A 19,600-nucleotide genomic window follows, 5' to 3' on the forward strand; every position below is an offset into this window, starting at 1 on the left:
CAGTAAAGAAATTCAGAAAGCACGTCTCTCTCCTCACAAGAACTTTTTCCATGAGACCACTGAAATCAATGAAAACCATGGAGACCTTTGTGATAAAAGGTGGAAAATGGGAGAAAGCAGGGGAAAGCCTTGCAGTAGTTTCCTTTAATAAATGTTTATAGTTTTTCCAGCCACTAAGTCATGTTAGGTCTTTGGCACTCTCCTTTTTTTATTTTCCTTATTTTAATAGCTGAATTTGCTTCTTCTTAAAACAACCCTTGCAAATACTCATTATATCTCTGACAAAAACATAGGAATTTTTTGATGATTTGTTTGTTTTTTTAATACTATAGAACCTAAGCAGCAGAGAGAGCACTTTTGGTTAGGGCTAAAGAGCAAAAGAAAAGAAAAAAAAAAGCAAGGATTAACCAAAGTGGGGTTTCTTTAATGATTTGATTTCACTTAAGAACAAAATGTGACCTTTTCACATTTCTTCCTGAAGGTTTAGGAGAGGAGAGAGAGAAAGAGATTCTTCTTCTTGTCCCCCAAATATCCRAGTATGTTTAGAAAATGGACTCAGGTTATGAGAATTTCAGATTCATCTCTCTCTCCACTGGAGAGTTTTGCTGCATAATTTTATTTTAATCTTTTCAGATTTTCTGTGAGTCTAAACTGTTTTAATTCTCTTGTCATATATATCTCCTCAAGAGTTAACTAATGGAGCTAAGAGAAGAATTTGATGTGACATAGTCTGCAGATAGAGTACGTTAGTCACAATTAAGCCTCTTTATTGAGTGCTGATAAAATATTAATTTTTAGGGGCTGCTACATAAAAGATTTCCACAAGTTCATAAACAAATAGAAAGGATGAAAGAGAGGCAAAGTCATTACCAGTATGCACCTGCTTTTATAAAAATTAATTATTTAGAAAAATTTAATTAAAATCCAACAAGCAATCAAAAACATGGAACACCTTCATCATATTATGTTAAAAGCAGCTACAGCTGGAGAAAACAGAAATGAATTTTATTTTTGTCAGTTCTCTCACAGATAGAAGAGGGCATTGCACAGTATTCACAAATGTCATGAGCATTAATAATTACTCCTGTTAGAAGTGTTCCACCCAGTCAGAGTGAGAATAGTTACTGCTTACAAAACTATTTTTTAAATTAAAAACAAATGAAAAGGGAAATTTTTGTTGCAGAATTTTTTGACATTTTGCCTCATTTCTGTGCTAGAAAAGACTAGGCTCCGATATTGACTGTTTAATAACTTATTTAAAACTTTGTATGACAGACTTAGCTAAGATCTAGGTGGTAGATTTGATGACAGTCCAACTCTTCATGTGCATTAACTGGAATGAATTGCATCTTTCCTGAATTTTTACACAAAGATGATTTGCTGAAAGCTAGTGAGCCAGTTGTGATGCACAAAGTTCTCCGTTTGATTTGCACTGGGGTTTTTATTGTGTATGAGCCACAGAACCAGTCACCCTGTAACCATAAGAAAAGCAATGGGTCATACGGTGTGAAAATATAAAACATCCTCTGCCCCCTCAAACTATAAGGAAGCATAATGCGCTTGATAAGTACATACCACTTCAGAACCAAGGCAAGAATAAACTGTGTTTTCTTAAATTTCATAAAAAGTTATTTTGGGCTATGTCTTGTTTTGTTAAAAAGTGAATTTTTAGTACTTAGTAAGATGATGAAGTGTTGAATTTTGAATCTGTGCTACCTGCTGGTCTTGTCTTTTTGTATTAGATCTTTCTCTGAAGCATAAGACCTTTTATAATGCTAACTGTATTTTCTGTAAGAGTATTGAACCTAACTGGAGAGCTTATTTCAATAATGGCTTTGAAGACTGACTTTTAAATTCACATCTTTGAATATTTACACTTGCTATCTGCCCTGGGTCTCTGCCAGGTGAGCAAACCCTCTTATTAAGATAGGTCTCCATCAGTTAAGTTGACTTTTTTTTTTTCCCCTCCCTTGGGGCCTGATTCAATTGATTTAAAGTCATTGTCCTTAAAGTAATACAATTAGAAGTGATATATTCTATTATATATATTATGCCAGACCCTTACATTTTTGTACAGTTTCGAACAAATATAATAGTTTTTTTGTTTTTTGCTTTATTCCTTGCTTCTTTCTTTTGATGTAGTGATATCACCTTAAGGTGAGAAAACTTGTCTTTTGTTGCATACATGTATTTTTTCTGCAGTTTGTGTGTGCAGTTTCAACAGCATAGTGTGAATATACCCAATCGTTAACATGCGTGGTAACTGCATGTTGATCTAACATTCACTGAGAAAAAGTATTACTGACAACATGTGCCTAAAAGTTTTCTGAGGTCTGAGCCAATTTTTAATCTCATTTACTGAAGGGAAATATGGTATCATACTRAGAAGAATGGAACTGCCCTTTAGTCTGTAACTAAGATCTGCCTTTTAACTCCATTATTAAAGCAAATTTAACTTGGCAATAATGACATGTTCCAGAAGTCACTGACATCTACTTTGCTGAATCAACACTTGCCCACAGGCTGGTCAGCTGAACTTGTACTTAGTCATTTAAAAATAATCTGCTATAAATCCATAGCTACAGTATATACCAAGTGTTATAAGACTGGCTATACTTACATACCTCTTCATACTGATTTATGAAAATGAGTGTGGCTGGCTTTGACTGGAAGTCCGTATTCCATTAGCCTGTCTCTAAAAATTCATTCAGTATGCAATATGCCTTGCCCTGTGTCGGTGGTTATAAAACTTAGAATGTACATCTCAGTCCTTGAGTATGGAACTGAAAAATTTTCATCTTTGTTACTCTAAAAATTTTACTTACCGCCTGTTAGGATCTGTTTTCTTTAACAAATCAATGATCTCATTCGGTTATGTTTTATATATATATACAATAGTCCTTTGCACTGCGAATATTCCTTGTTTTCTTTTGGACAAAACAACATATTTTTCTTCATCTTGGGTATATTGAACAAAGAATACCTGCAGGAAAGATGAAAGATGGTTGGTTCATTCTTTGTTTTTGTTGCTGTTGTTGCATTTTCTTTACCTGTGCATGTTTTAAAAGTAGTCTATGTTTTAATTAGATGACATTTCAAATGAATTTTCTTCCATCCAGTTGTATATACATACAGCTCCTAGATGTATATATTTATGATATGATGGTTAAATGCCTGTGTAATGGTCAGAAATTCATTCATGCAAGTCAGAATATAGGGTATGAATACTCTAGCAGTAAATAACGTTGGAAAATGCACAGAAAAATACAGATTTTGCATCAATAATTATCTGGCATGATAAAAGTCAAGTCAATGAACCGTAGAAGTAACACAGGAGTTATGTCTTTTACTTATACGACGAACGTCTTTATTCTTACTATCTTCCTGATGGCAATGGACAATTGTTCTGCAACTATCCATCTTTCTTATATAATAATGACTTCGACTGAATTTTGCTTCATTTACTCAAACTAAATAACCCCTTACACTGCACCTGAGAAACTCTTCATTCAGTGATATGGACACTGAACTTGTGCTTTGGAATTAGGTATCATCCTAATTTTGACGTATTTGGAATACTGACAAATTTGAAATATTTGACATATTGGAATACATCAAAAAATTAAAGGCCATTGTAAAAATTAAACACTTCTCTGGAAAGTCAGGTGCTGCTGCAATGTCCATTTTTGTTGATTTAGACCTTTTCAACTTGATTCTGTGCAGTGCATTCAATATTCTTAGGCAGAATTCTTGAGTTAGATAACTCCACTAAGGGCTTACAGTTGTGATTAGAGCTGATACTTTTCATTGTGTTGAAAGACAGTAAGACAGTAAAAACATTTGATGAAGAGATTAATAATATTATAATATTAGCATTCTCAGCATCTTAAATTAAAAAAAAATTTTCTGTCAGCTGACTGGGCTCTCTGATTAAAAGAACTTGAGGCTTGTTTAAATATAATGACAATGAGACAACAGAGAAGAATCACAGAAAGAAAAAACAAAATTCAGGACCTAGTGATTTGACTAAGTCTTTGTATATATATTTTAACTTCACCTTCAGCAGGTAAGCCAGTAATACACATCATAATTACCTTGAAAGAATCAGAATAAATTATGAATGCTGAAAAACTTGTCCAGTTGTGACATCTTCGTTCAGAGATTGTAGTGTCATGGGAGGCGATGAAACTCCACAAAATATGCATATGCATGTGACAAGATGACTGTTCTTGTTGATAGTCATTATTGTGTGTAGGCACAAATTTGGTAATAGTGTAACTTCAAAGAAATGCTGACATTCTTCTTATTTGGGTACAGTGGTATGATTTGTCTTCCATGTTGCTTTAACTATGTGGTACTGGTTTTTGCAGCTGGATGAAGAAGCCTCGGTGTGGTGTTCCTGACCAAACAAGAGGTAGCTCCAAATTTAACATTCGTCGGAAACGATATGCATTAACAGGACAGAAGTGGCAACACAAACATATCACTTACAGGTACCAGAAATATTAATATAGAGTTACAACTCAGTGGTACAGTTATAACTCAGTGGTAGCACTGAGTATTTATTAAGAGTGAATACAAGTTTCTGAAATATTTGTCAACATTTCAAAAAGTTTTTTTATTAATGTGTGGTATAAAAATACAAATTTGAATAACTCTGGGATATGTACTTACGTAAGAAGCAAATGATTTTATTGGATTGAAATTGTGTATGTTTAGTAAACACTAAGTTCTTTGAAACTTTCAGCATCAAATTAACCCCCAGTATGTTCTTAACCCTRCCTTTCAACCCTCTTGGTAACTTCTCAGGGAACGTTGCTCTGAAAGTAGTAGTGTACTGAAACTGAGGTCTCTACTTTAAATATGTAAAATAGACCATTGAAGGGAGTCACTCTCTGCAAAATGCAGGTGCCTACAGGTCTATTGCAAAGTACAAACGAATTTGATGGCCACTGGTGGGTCACTGGCCTGGCCATTTCCTGCCTACACGCTGATGGGCGTAGGGACACATGGGGGCTGAACACCTGGATAATTCTGACAATTCTGGAGTAAGTCTGGCATGTAGTTTACATGGTATGTCACCTACTCTGTCAAAACTGATTTTTCCCTGGACCGTTCTTCATACCACAATGTGGAGATAGTTTTATTAGTTACTGTATATCAATGCTATGACTTATGTTTTAAGATTTTTTTTTTAAGACCTCAGACATGCCTTATTGTTAATGCAGATGTGGTACATAGTTGATCAGAATAAGAATGCCCGCTTACGGCATTTTATTTTTATCCGCATTTTAAAATTAAAATATCATGTATGTGCATAAATGTGGCTAGGCATGCAAGGGTATGTACAAATACATGTGTATTTCCCCCCTTATTTGTGTGGAATCTGATTCTCTACTCCATTACAAAATTTTTTACAACGGTGTAAATCTGACCACTTGTATATTTTCATGTACTGTCGTCCCAGGCATTAGTCATAATAATAAACAAGGGTCCCAAGTATTAAGCCTAATCTAAGCCTAAGCAGCTAATCTTTCTCACTCTGAAGAATTTGTAGCTGTTTTTTATTTCAGGTCTTCCTTCTTGCAAAATGTTCGCTCTTTCACTGTAACAAGACCTCCAATTGACCAGAGCTTTGAGGTGAATCAGCCTATAAATTTTCTGTAGGAGTCTACAGACCAAAAGATATTTAAACTGCAAAAGCCAAATTTTATTAGAACAAAAAATACAATATTAAACTTTCAGAATATAGAACACTGAAAGCGACTAAGGAAAAAAAAGAAAAAAAAAATCTTACACACTTCTCCCCACCTGCTTTGTCCTTCCCGGTGGTTCCCTGCTTACAGGCTTAATTCCAGTTAACTGAATGACTTCTTAAGTTGCTTTGTTACCCAAACTTTTGGTCATACCTCTGGTATCGCTTGTCTACTCCATTTTTCTCAGTACCATTTCTCAGTCTCTTCATAACCGTCAGGTATACAGCTCCATCCTGTGCCTTCCTGGCTAGTCATACCCAGTAGTCTGAACCACTCTCATCCTGAGCAAGCTTAGTAATTCCTCCAAAGAAAAAACAATTTCTTCCTCACTTCAGTGTCTGCCACCTCACCCACATTTCAAAAGAACATAACAGAAGCATAGAACAAACAACAAAACAGATGCCATCCATCACAGTCATCTTATCATAGGACCACACTCACCTGCTTTTCTGAGCTAGAAGGATAATAGCAACAAATTGTATTTCATGGGCATCGCCATTATGTTAAGAGGAAACCAGCAAAGGTGAGCAGAACATGGACCTCAGCAGCAGTTAATGTTGTTGTTTTGTTTTTTTCTAAAATGTTTGGTGATTTTTCACCGTTGATTTTAATTGGATCAGAGTGAGGCTAGCAGGAAATACTTTTCAAATTAGCTTCTTAGTTGTTAATTAATAAAATACTTAATATACTACTGTAAATGTATAAACTCTCAATGGACTCTGTGAAATCCACAGATGTGGATTTCTTCATCGTATACATTACTGTCCTGCATGTGCAATTCCACGGCTGAGGGGAATCCTTGGATCAAAAGGTAGATTTACCACTTACTGTCTGGCTACCTGGTCTTAGAGTATGCCCTCAGATGCTGTATTTAAATGAGATATTTATCACTTTAAGCAAAACATTGAGATATTACTAATGATAAAACAGAATAGAGGGCACATATACATTTTAAACTATGTCTACTTTATACATTTTACTGTAGTATTTTCTGTCTGTCACTGTTATTTTGTCCCCAAGAATTGCTCCTGGCACCTGTTAAATGTAAATGAATCAATGTTTCTCAGAATATTTTTCCCCTTGGCTAGTCCCTTTAATCATGAATAAGAGAATCAAAACAGATACATGTGACTTGCATCCTATTTTTTCTAAATTTCCTTATTTTCAAATTGCAATTTTTAAAGTTGAAACAGTTTCACAAGATTTCAAGAGGGAGCTGTCGTGAAAGGAGTGATCCACTTCACTCGTAAGAGGGAAGCAGCATTACGTTTGTTGCAGTAAGACAGTGACTTAACAAAGTTCAGTCGTAAATAAGAATGATTTAACAAGGTTCGATTGGCAAGGTTCACTCAGTTATTTACTGCATGAAGGACAGAGTCAGATGCGGGTGCAACGGAGACCCTCCTGTTGAGTCACGAGGTTCAGACTGGACCCCCTTGCTTTCTCAACTCCTTCTGAGAGGAGCCTGGGTGTGGCTGGATCCAATCTTAGTCCCAGACTCGGTCAACGGTTTGTATCTAAAGGGGTGTGTGCAAAGGGAACCCTCCTGTTGAGTCACGAGTTTTGGAAAGGACCCCCTTGCTTTCTAAACTCCTTTGGAGAGGAGCCTAGGTGCAGCTGGATCCAGTCCTAGTCCCAGACTCGGTCAACGGTTTGTATCTAAAGGGGTGTGTGCAAAGGGAACCCTCCTGTTGAGTCACGAGTTTTGGAAAGGACCCCCTTGCTTTCTAAACTCCTTTGGAGAGGAGCCTAGGTGCAGCTGGATCCAGTCCTAGTCCCAGACTTGGTCAACAGTTTATGTCTAAGGGATTATGTGCACAATTAATCAGAGATATAACTCAGCAAAGTTTCGTGAAGTTTGCAAAAGTTCAGCATGCTTTAATCACTTACCGAGGATCTGTGGCGGGTAAGGAATCTCTCAACCTCGAGGAGTAACCTTGAGAGGCGTCCCTGCTCAAGAGGAGGTTCTGCAGTGCAGCCCACTGCCGTGCAGGAGAGCTCAATGGGCTCTGGGCTGCCCCTATTTATGGGGGGAGAGATGATTGACTCATAGTCATATTTGCATACTAGACGGGCCTTAGTTGGCACATGCTCAACTAGCCCCTACATACGTGCTGTTTACAGGGAGGTCAGGTTGAGGGGGAGAGAACACATCAGGGTTGGAAAGGAGCACACCATCACAGGAGCTTCACATAAATGATTTACCATGATCATTTGTATGATGATTATGTGCTTTTTGGCCACATATTACATTTTTACTTTGATGATAATTACTCCTAGAAAACAATGTGCAGACAATATCAACAAGATACAAATTTCCAGTTTTTGGAATGTTAACATAGTGTTTTATTAGTAACTCTATATAGTATATGGTGTTACATTAGTTATGCTTTCTCTTCTTCAGGGAATGTAGCTTTGCAATTATATGAATTGGTGAATAGAGTGGTTCTTAGAAGTTCTGTTTCTAATCAAGTTACATGGCAATATTACTTGCTGTTTCTTCTGCCATGTATAGTTCATGCCTGTATACCTTGTAAGCATCATTATTTGTACTTATGTTTTATACTAATATGACTTTCACCCAAAGAGAAGCAGAAACTGATTAGGGAATGATATTTTTTGAAAATTTTTCCTAGCCAGAAGAGTATAGGAGTAAAGGAGAACACCTAGAGTATATGAAAATTATAGCTCCATTACAGAACAAACTAGAAGGATCTTTATGATACAGTCTGGATGCTCCCTTCGCGTTTCAGACTATCAGGCTACACAACAGTCTCTGACTGAATAATATATAGAGTCAGAGAGGAGATCTATGGAACCTATTAAGGGATTTTTTCCTTTTTTTTTTTTAAGGAGATGTTTACAAAGACATTTATGAGTCTCTCTCAAAAAACAACAACCTTCTCTTTTGCTAGGGAAGTAAATCATTCAGTTTTTTAAAGAAGAAGCAGGAATGTGAATCATTAATAATAAAGCAATCGGCTTTGTAAAATAGAATGTGAATGCTATAGGTTTTTTTTAGAAAGAGAATTATTGAATGTAAAGTCTGCCTCATCAGAAGTCTGGGCATACTATTCTTAATTTTAACTCTAGCACTAAGAGTCAATCATTGATCAGTTTTCAGATTATTCAGTCTGCAGAATGCAGAACACTTTCACAAATAAAACTGGAGAGTGTTTTCTGTAAAGCCAAGCTTTTTCTTGAATTAAGCCCACTGCTAAAAGCTCATAATGTTTTAAAATAAAATAATTGCTTAAAAGCTATCCTGCACCTCTGTTTTGCTGTTTTAAGGAAGAAAAAAAAAGTCATTCTTCAGCAATATGCAACATTCATTTAATTTTTAGGGCAAACTTAACTGTAGATGGTCAAGGGCTTCATCCCAAACCTGTTAGAATTAATTGAATCTTTTTCTTGACCTCAGTGGGCACTGCGTCAAGCACTAGATTGACGTCTCCTTCCTTTCTCAACAAGCTGGATACATCCTCAATTTCAGCTCTCCGAAGAGCAGTGGAAGATGAAAAACTGGGACATTTCTAACTCTATGCTTTGCAGTTAGATTAATTAACGTTAGTTGAGAGCTCCAGTATGCAATGAAAGGCCCTATCTGGCTTGTTAACAGTAGACTACATTATTTCTGTGGTCTGAGTGACCCACAGTGTGTGGAATATGAAAAGATCATTTTCCCTGGATGTTTTAAAGATATCTTGAAAAATAAGAAAATACTGAATTAAGAAAATACTTAGACTATACTTTGTTGATTCAAAGCAGCAACAAATTGGGTTAAAAAAAAAGTATTGTAAAAATGCTACCATGGAGGAATACTTAGGGAAAATTTGCTAAACTGAAGAATTACACAGTTTAGTGATCATAGCTGCCACAGTCAGTTTATGCTGAATTTCCATGGCAATAGTTTGTACTTGAATGAAAGAGGCCATCTCTGCCAATCCTGATATGATGACTTAAGCTTTGCATTACAATGACGTGCACTTTGCATTATTTTTGAAAGATATGTCAATATTATTTCAGCCACAAGACACAAGACTATTCTCTTTCCATGAAAAATGAAAAACAGAAATAAGGGGAAATAATGATTGTCTAATTTTTCAGAGATACTGAGAGAATTCTAACTTCAACCAATTTATGAATAACTGAAACCTCTGAAAACCATCCTTCAATATGGAATCAATATTCCACACTTTAATTCAGTTGTACTGATTTATAGCTGAGTAACATATCTTGAAACATGCTAGAAGCAATTACAGGACTGGGCTACACGTCATTACCATTTGCTTTCCATACAGACACGAGGCCTACAACACCTTAGGTGAGTGGAAGTACCTAACTATGTGCTTGCTAGAGACTCTAGTCTTACCCTATGTTTGAAGTCAGGAACAAATTTTCAGGTTAATAGGTCCTCTATATCACAGACCACATGGTAGCGCAGGAAATGCATGCAGAGGTTTATACTGAGAAGTGATATCTCCGTATGTGGAAAGCATTCTGAGTGGCATGAAGAAGTGTTTACGGTTCTCCTAAGGCAAGTACTTTCAAAATGACGCACTTATGAGTTCTTATCATTCCTACTTACATGTTTTGCTAGAGCTCTTATGATCTGCTGCAGCTGGAAACTCCAGAAAAATAGGGATTTATACTAGAGAGACAAATTGTTTTCTGCTACAAAGTTCTGATAAACTGTTAGACTGCCCTAGGGTTTCAACCCCTAAGAACTAACAGGGTAGGGATGATATCAGGGGTTCCTGATAATAAGCATTAGCTTTCAGTAGTAAGCATGGGTGTAGAATGAGATCCTTAACTAAGGATCTGAAAAGCACTCTTATGCCATTATAGCTGCATCTCCTGCAAGCTTTTTATCAGAATACTATAAAAATTGCACTTCCAGTCAAGCTTATGATACATGGGAAAGTTTTCCCTGTCCACCTGATTTTCTCTAATGCTGTGATAGGCACTGTTTAGGAATCTGAATAAAACTGAGTACTTCAGTTCCTTGAGTGCTGATTTAAGCATATTTCCCCCTTCGTTAAAGCTTGGTGCTTTCCCAAAATGTAATTTAATAAGGGTGATGCTTTCCTTTTTTTAAAGAACAATATTAGCAGTGTTATATACCTCAGCATTTCTAACCCGTGGATGGGGGGAGGGTATGTAAAATATACCTAATAAAAGATGATTAAATTACACCATGCTGATTCTAAACTTTATGCAATGAAAAAAGTCCAGATAACTGTACTTGTGAGAGAGGATCCCTACTTAACAGGCAATTAAGCTGATTAGCTATGCTCTTCCACAGTATGATTAATAAAAAAATGTTATTCACCATAGGTGTTTTTAGTGTCAGCTTTTTTCATCTAAAATTTACCTTCACTGTAGCATATCAGTTCTTTCTTCTTTAATAATTACATACTTCAGGAATCTTGAAATAATACAATATTTGAACATTGATATGTTACCATTTTGAAGTTCTTATCTTGCATTTTATGCCTTTTAAATTAAATAGTATGTTATGACATTGGGATCCTTAGAACATATTTCCTGTAAAAACRTTTATCTGTGAAGTATTTTTGCTAATCTTGGTTTTGTGTCTTGGAAATCCCATCTTTGTCACTTTTCAGCTCCTTTTAATGAATTACAGAGAGAATATTATACATGAAACAGAAGAGGCAAGAGAATTATAGATTTTGTCCAACATGGCAACAGTAGGCTGACTTTTAATGTGTCCATATAACAAGAAAATCAAAAGCAATATCTCTGACTTGGGTTTAATCAGCTGAAACAGTAGCTGTATGAATGAAGAGCACATTTTACATGAAAAAGGTTTTTAGGTTACAGCTACAAAGAGTCAGCAAAATGAGACTAGGAAGAAGTTTAAGCTAAGACAACCCAAACCAGTGAGAAATTAATGAAGTTACTTTATGGGAAATATCTCTAGGGAAATGGTGGCATAAAATGAAATATACCTTTGACCAGAGGTAATGTGTTCATTTCAATAAAAGTAACACTGGGACCAAAAAAAAAAAAAAAAGGAAAAACTTCAGTTCAGTTTAGTTTTGATTGACAGCAATGGCAATGGGAAGGTAAGGTTTTAACATGCTATTCAGATTTAAGCTGTGTTTCATTTCATTTTATCTTAACCATTTCATATCAAGTATAGCTCTAGAATTGGCTGATTACTTCAGCTAGATTGCTGACTTTTTACCCATTCAGTTGAATTTCCTGCTCTTTTATCTTCTGTGTCTTTTCTTTCTTAGAAGAGGGATTCCCATTTGTGACTTTCCTCCAAGAAAATCTTGGAATGGTTGAGGGAAATGGCGTCATAGAAATATTCTCCCCATTTATATTAAATTGATATATTTATCTTCTAGAAAAATAAAAATACCCTCTTGCATTGTTATAATTACATAATAATTCTAAGAGCACCCGTTAGTATCCCGTTTAATCAGCACAACAGTGTAGTAAGACATTATTAGTCCAGTACCCTGGTTTTAATGCACAAGTGAGCACAGAACCCATTTTATTTATTATATGCAGTGGAGAGTAGAAGTATCAAAGCCTACAGACTGTGAAAAAGTTATTACTGAGTTATTACAATTCTTGTGAAGACCATTACTGCTAAGGTGTGAGAACAATGCTAAGCTTTATGCAAATATATTTCAGGCTTTGTCCAGCTTTTGCTGAACTACTTCCTGGATTTAGATTGGGTCAGAAAACTTATCTTTTTATAAAGGATGATAGCAATTTCTGTGAAAAATATAATAAGGAGCTGTTCTATTGACAACTCAGGAAGAAAAAGGAAATACTGAAATATAGAGGCAAATAGATATTTAACATACTGTATTTAAATTTCAGGTRATTGATTCCAAACAGCCAAGTGAGGTATATCCTGAAAGCCTTACAAGGTTCCTAAAGCTGTTGCAGCCAAATGACTATCATTGAAAGATGGAGAATTTTTTTGGAGGATATTTTTGGGGAGGAGGGGGAGGAGAAGAAAAACCCAGAGCTTTTCTAAAATAACAGGACTCAGAATTTCAGACTAACAGTCGCTGAAAGAACTAAGTTTAATTAGTTAGACTCTTCAGGCAACTGTAGAAATAGTACATCAGTGTTAAAAGCACATATCACTGTTGCAATCTTATTCTTTCTTGTGCAAAAGATACGGATTTAAAAGCTCTGATGCCTAAAGCAGCTACCAGGTTGAAAACAGCATTGCATCAAACAACAACAATAATCACAAAATACTGTATTCAGAGGATACATGGCTGTGGTCGTCCAAGAATAGCAGCTTTAAGAACTCACACAAAGTGGCACTCGGTTCACTTGTATATAAAAAATTACAAAGTAAATATGTCATCTTACAGATCATCTTCTATTCACTAAAAAACTTTTGCATTGCAAAGCATGATGAATACATTTTTCAGCTCCTTTACAAGGTTCCCATTGCAAATCTGCTCAAGGTCAGCATTTGAGATTTCTCTCTTCTGGCTTTTTTTTCTGTGGAATGATCACTGGACATAAAGGTTAGGAAAACAATGCTTAGGACATATTGTTTTCACATTATGATGGCTTTTGTCTTGCTCTGCTGCTGCCCTGTAATAGGAGAGATTCTCAGCTGGCATGTTTCACATTTATTTTTACTTGAGCCTTATTATCTGGACATGTTGAGTATAAGATTTTTAGTTCCTCCCTTTACGATACTGGTGACAGTTGCTGCTATTTCAGGTGAGTGATGGCTTTAAGATGTAGAACAATATATAGCAGGAAAAGGGAGTACATAAGAATTTAATTTGCTACTGCAATGATATGTCCAAACTGAAGATTTTAAGAGAGAATCTCTGACAGAGTTAATATATTGTATGTGTTCATCTTGTTACTATACTTCCTCTTCGGAGGTTATATGGTCAACCCTGTGAAAGAAATGTAAAATTATGTGGGTTTCACATGTCTATATTGGTGAAATATTTTAAGCCAGGTTCTCAGCTGGATAACTTCAAAACTGGTGTTAAAAATAAGATTAGAATTTGCCCTTTACATGGTTTGTATTGAAGACATATTAAAATGGACAATCATTTGTCAGTCTCCCAGATGACCATAGTTGTTAAAAATTATTTCTAGAAATATTCTTATATTGGAATAACTAGTGATTTATTTCATTTCTTTTAGAAGCAACATTTCTCAGTATAACCTCACTTTCCCCAGAAGGCTGTTTTGGAAGCTAGAAGTCTATCTTGTTCTAATATAGAGTGTATGCTTTGAAAAACCTTTTTCCTTTGCTTTGAATCTTGGAACTTAGAGTGCTATTTCAACAGCAACTCAATAGCTGAAGCCCCTGGAAAGGGTCCCCATTTGAGGTAATCAACCCTAGTTAATATGTGTGAAACTAGCACAGTGGCTCAATTTTGTATTTTTAATCTATGACAAAAAGTTGATTCTGTGCACTGAAAAAGTGTGAAAATGTAAAGTGATAAAGTTCAAAATATGAGTCAAATACTCTTAGACCAAGTAATTATTTTCCACAGATACAAATCTCCAATCTGTTTTTGTCCCTCCATTTCCTCACATCATGTAGAAGATCAAGAGAGCATCTTTTGTTATGTTTACGTAACGCCAAGCACAGTGTGGTTTTGATCCTTTCCTAAGATTCCTAAATACCAAAACAATAAAAACAATAATAAATTGTACCTGTCAACTGAACTTTTAACTACTTCAAAAATGAAATCAGTTTTGTTAGACATGTCCTATTTTCTATAAAAGCCTGTTGATTCACTTGCTATATTCATTGTATGTTGTAGGGACTAAGAGAACTAACTGATCCTTTACAGAGCACACTGCAACATTAGGCTAAGAGAACGTCTGTCAGTGTTACAAGTGGTGGTCTTAGCATAGAGGCAGATTAACCGTTGTGAAGTTTCTTGTAGAGGCAGTGTATGTGTGGTTTTGTGACTCATTTTGACTCACTGCCACATGACATTCTGTTTTTTAAAAACTATACATTCTCAAAAGGCACAGGGTTGGTAGGTTAAGACTTTGCTAACTGAGACATCTTTAAAAAGTAATTCACAAAGGAAGGAGTTTTTATCATGGGGTTCTGCAGAGATTGATACTCAGTCCAGTGCGTCCAGTATTTTTTCGGTCACCTGAAAATCAGCACAACACTGATCAAAAGTTTACAGATGAGTACATATTTAGGGGGAAAGGGCATCACGCAAAGCAGTCTGAATCACGTGGGGCAGATTTGCTGACAGGCTAAGGACAGGCCTGCAGATCAGAGGGCTTTTCCTCTCTGACAGTGAGATCAATACAGCAATGCTTTGTAATTCTGATACACTCAGTTTTAAAGGGACATTAACAATTGGAGAGAGTGCAAGAAGAAGCACAGAAAATATTTCATGGGCTTGAAAGACTGTCTTATAGTGAGAGATTTAAAGAGTTCAAACTTTAAAACTCAAGGAGACAACAAAAAGTTAAGTACTCTGCAGTGCAGATATATCTTTTGGGGGGAGAAAAAATGAAACATTATAAAAGCTCCTGAATCCAAAGGAGAAAGACACAACAAGAACCAATGTTGCAAGCCAGACAAACTCAAATAAGAAAATAGGCATAACTATGTAATGATGGGTTAAGTCATCTTTGGAAAAAAGATCGAGGGAAGTGGTGGATTCTCTACTGCATACTCTCTTCTAATCTGGCCTGGTACCTTCCTGGAGGTATCTATGCTAGCTAAAAAGAAATTATGCTTTGGTTAGACCCATATTATTGGACTCTTAATTACAAGAGTAATTAAGTGGGAGTCAAAATAGATAACTGTATGGTTTTTTTTGCATAAGCCTATGAGCACAATAATATATATGTAAAATTGAATCTATAAAATTTCCATTTGCATAAACCCACATTACTATCTTATCAAACACATTTAATACTCCAAACACGTGAATCATTTCAGGTTTATTCATGAAAATATTTTTGTTCTCCACTTACACATCAGACTGTGTAAACTTACATAAATCTTACATAATCTTGCATGTATTGTAGGACAATGTTGCTTCTGAAACAAGCACATGTCAAATCGTCAAAACTGCATCCAAATGAAGCAGTTTCAATACAGACACACAGAAAAACAATAGAGTCTTGGCTAGCCATATGAATCTTTTTTTTTTTTTTTTTTTTGCAATGATTCCACTACAATTTACTAGCAACTGTAACTCTGAACCCAAACATAATTCTGGCATTTCTCTGCACTTCTCTTGTGTGTGTCATTGAAGAAGTAGTGGAGACCGAAATGTTCTGTCTCAATATGTATTTTTGAATGCACATCAATGTTCCATGTCTTCTATCAAGTGATATTTCTGATGAATTCTACAGTTTAATGCAAGATAAATAGAAGTAATCAGATCATAAAAGCACATCTCAGTTTGTTATGAAATAGAAAGGCTTTGTTTCTGATAAGGAATTACTGTATCTCTCTAGTTGCAAATGTAACAAGAACTGGTTTTAAGGCTTTGTAAATACTGGTCAATGGTCACAGTATGGAGCTCTGCTGCTGTTAATGGACTCACTAAGAAGTTAAAATTTCATTTAACTGGAAACATTTTCAGCTTTTGATCAGAAATGACATGCAGTTCTGTTGCTGTGATGGATTCTAATTGTGGTCCAAGAGGTAAACAGTCAGTGGTTGATTAACCTGGTTATCCCACTTTTAAGAATTTTTAATTTTAAATATTTTTAATGTTCTACAAATAAGTTTTTTGTACTACTGGGAATCAACTAGCTAAACTATAATGAATTCTAGCATAAAAGACTGCAGAGATTAACACAATAATTTCTCACCTGATTATTTAGAAATATTTTTCTTTAAGGATATAATGCCTGACAAGCACTGTTTATTAAAAGCACAGTGCTTTTAATAATGAGGGGAAAATGGATGAGAGCAGTGTTATTGACCACTCTGTGAGATTTAATCTATTTAATGTTTCTCTGTTTCTTTCAGCATAAAGAACGTCACTCCAAAAGTAGGTGATGCTGAAACTCGTAAAGCCATTCGCCGTGCCTTTGATGTGTGGCAGAATGTAACTCCTTTGACATTTGAAGAAGTTCCTTACATTGAATTAGAAAATGGCAAGAGGGACGTGGATATTACAATCATTTTTGCATCAGGTTTTCATGGAGACAGTTCTCCCTTTGATGGGGAGGGAGGATTTTTGGCCCATGCATATTTTCCTGGGCCAGGAATTGGGGGAGACACTCATTTTGACTCAGATGAGCCATGGACTTTGGGAAATCCTAATCATGATGGTAAGAGAAGATTTCAGTTTAAACAAAATAAAAAAAATTAATTAAAGCGTGTCATGAATTTTCAGCTAACAGAACTATTTCAATGCTTTCCTGTCCTGAAAGGCAAATAGTTTTCTCACATTGCTTTAGAAATATTTGCAGTTGATGGATCTATGAGGAATCTTCAGCAGAAAAGTTTCTAAATGTCAGCTACAGTGTGAAGAGGTGTTTCTCTTTTGAAAAGCATTGAATTATGTTAGGAACCTTTGTGTTCATTCAACCATTGAACTGTTAATTGTTTACATGAAGTACTCTCATTTTGAACTTTTCTGCATAAAATTAATTTAAGTTTAGGGAAAATTGAATGTTTATTAGCAGTGATGTTATGAGAGAGGTTAAGAACAACTGAAAATACTGACCAGTACAGGGGATGCCTATGTACATAAAACCTAGTCTTCTTGTTTTTTCTTTATGGTGATGCCATGAGTTCAAAATCAAGTTCTTAAAAATGCCATTCCAAGAACACATTTAGTGTTTCCCAATAACTACAGAATTTATTTTGGAACTGTTAATTCATTATTTAAATTGTACAGTCCCCATAGTCGCATTAGTGGCTGCATAGTGCAGTAGACATACCTAAAATTTACTGAATTTAGAATAAAGATACTCTTCTCAGAACTATCCACTGGCCCTTGCTGAGTTCCCAAGTTCATGTGGCTAAATTCCATTAAACTGCCATTATCTAAGAAACCTAATTGAAAGTTAGCTTTTGCATCTCTGCAGAACAGTATCCAAGAAGAGTTTTTGTGTAGACGTATCCTGCATTCACTGCTTTGGTGTTTTGACAGGTTTTGATTCCAAGTGGCTCCAGCTGAAGAGAATACCTTTGGTTGTCCTAGTAGATCTCTTGCAGTCAGTTACACAGAGTTTGAGAGAGTCTCCTTAGAAAACAAACAAACAAAAAAGGAAATAATGCATTTACTAATGCACAAAAGTGGATAAAAATGACAAATAAGAAGTACAAAACTGTTGTATCTGAATGTTAAACCTAACTTGTGAAGAATTAGGGGCTTTATTTAATTCAGTTCCTTGCCCTTTCTCACCTGAGATCTTCCAAATCAAATTCAGAGCTTTTTCTTTTAGAAGTATTTTTAGGCTGGTGTTTATAACAAAGCTTTAAGTTAATATTTCAGCAGTATAAATAGGGTATTGTAACTGTCCTAATGGTGCAATACTTCCACTGTGGTGGGCTCAATGAAGCAACAGAGCAGTGATCTGCATTGCGAAGACCTTTACTAGCAGAAGGGGTTCAAGAAGCTTATTTTGCATGGACCAAGACCTGTATTCTTGTTGGGGCAAAATCTGTGGTATTGCACTGCTCATATATTTGTGCTCTTCTCTGAGCTCAGCTCAGAGAAATATCAGTGGGAATCTTCTGTTTGTGCAGTTCAGGTACATAGACAGTAACAGTGTTGTGAGGCTAAATTAAGATGTGGTTTATATGGGCCTCAGTGGGAGACCAACCCGGCACATAACGTTCTGTGTTTTTTGAGCTTTTACTTCAGGCACTCAGGAAAATCTACAAGCATGCGTACGTTTAAGGCAAAGTGCCAATTTAAGATTTGATAGTTCTTTTGAAGCAATTCAACGTATGGATACTTTTAGTCTTTATGAAAATGTGCAACTTTCTGGCTATCTCCTTCTACTTTAGTTTAAATAATTTTCAGAGTGCATAAGGGCACTATTATATGACTTTTTATGGCTGAGTTTTGTAGAACAGCTGCCAAAAGCTATTTCTCATATAAATGAATTTTAAGATATTTTGAAAGAAAAATTCAAGTGAGGGTAAAATGATACTATCACTAAAAATATCCTTTTATAAATATTAGAGCACTGACCTCTAAGAAAATGTTTTGCTATTTATATCATGAAGGGTTAATAGGTATTAGTGGAAATTTGTTTTGCAAATTTAATAAGCTATGCACTTTGGTGTGTTCATATATACTCTTCTGAGGGAGATATAATCCTGTTAGAATGGAATACATTGGAATGGATTGGAATACAATGGAATACAGTCAAGACAGAAAACCAAGGAGAGTTTATGACTGCAAAATTTGTGCAACATAAATGAAAATTATGATAAATATCTTACCAACAAAAGTTTTCTGTAGAATTTTGGTGACTCCTAGTTTGATTATTTATGTGATATGTAGCATGGGTCATGAGGTGATATATGGCTTTATGTTATAGCCATTGTCTAAACAAAAGGCTTGTGTTGTAACCCTAGAAATAGCGCTGTATGTGCAGTTGATCTGTATATGCAGCGTTGCTATTTGTCTATGACTTCCAGATATCAAACAGGGCAAATTCTGCTGATGATCTTACTGCATTAGCTTACATCTAGGAATCCTGAAGAATTGTCCACATTTTTTTTTTGTGACTGGACAAAATTTCCAGGTGGAAAAAGAAGACAAGCATGCCATTTGGGATTGACAGGAAGAAAAGAGTTACAACTCTCTTAGGCTCCCTATCATCCTGAGCTCAGTCTCAGAGCACTGAAAGGC

The 19,600-nt window shown here is 35.6% G+C and overlaps 1 protein-coding gene across 1 annotated transcript in view; it reads left to right on the plus strand.

Annotated features, from left to right (window-relative positions):
• The window catches only part of MMP16 (matrix metallopeptidase 16), a 190,028-nt gene that overhangs the window by 98,553 nt on the left and 71,875 nt on the right, over positions 1–19,600 (plus strand). Inside the window, exons 3-4 of the mRNA XM_026080386.1 lie at positions 4,371–4,493; positions 16,753–17,057. Of these exons, the coding sequence (XP_025936171.1) occupies positions 4,371–4,493; positions 16,753–17,057 (428 nt within the window). The remainder of the gene's footprint in view (positions 1–4,370; positions 4,494–16,752; positions 17,058–19,600) is intronic.

The sequence above is a fragment of the Apteryx rowi genome, unplaced genomic scaffold, assembly GCF_003343035.1.
Source record: "Apteryx rowi isolate R43461 unplaced genomic scaffold, aptRow1 scaffold_519, whole genome shotgun sequence".
NCBI lineage: Eukaryota > Metazoa > Chordata > Aves > Apterygiformes > Apterygidae > Apteryx > Apteryx rowi.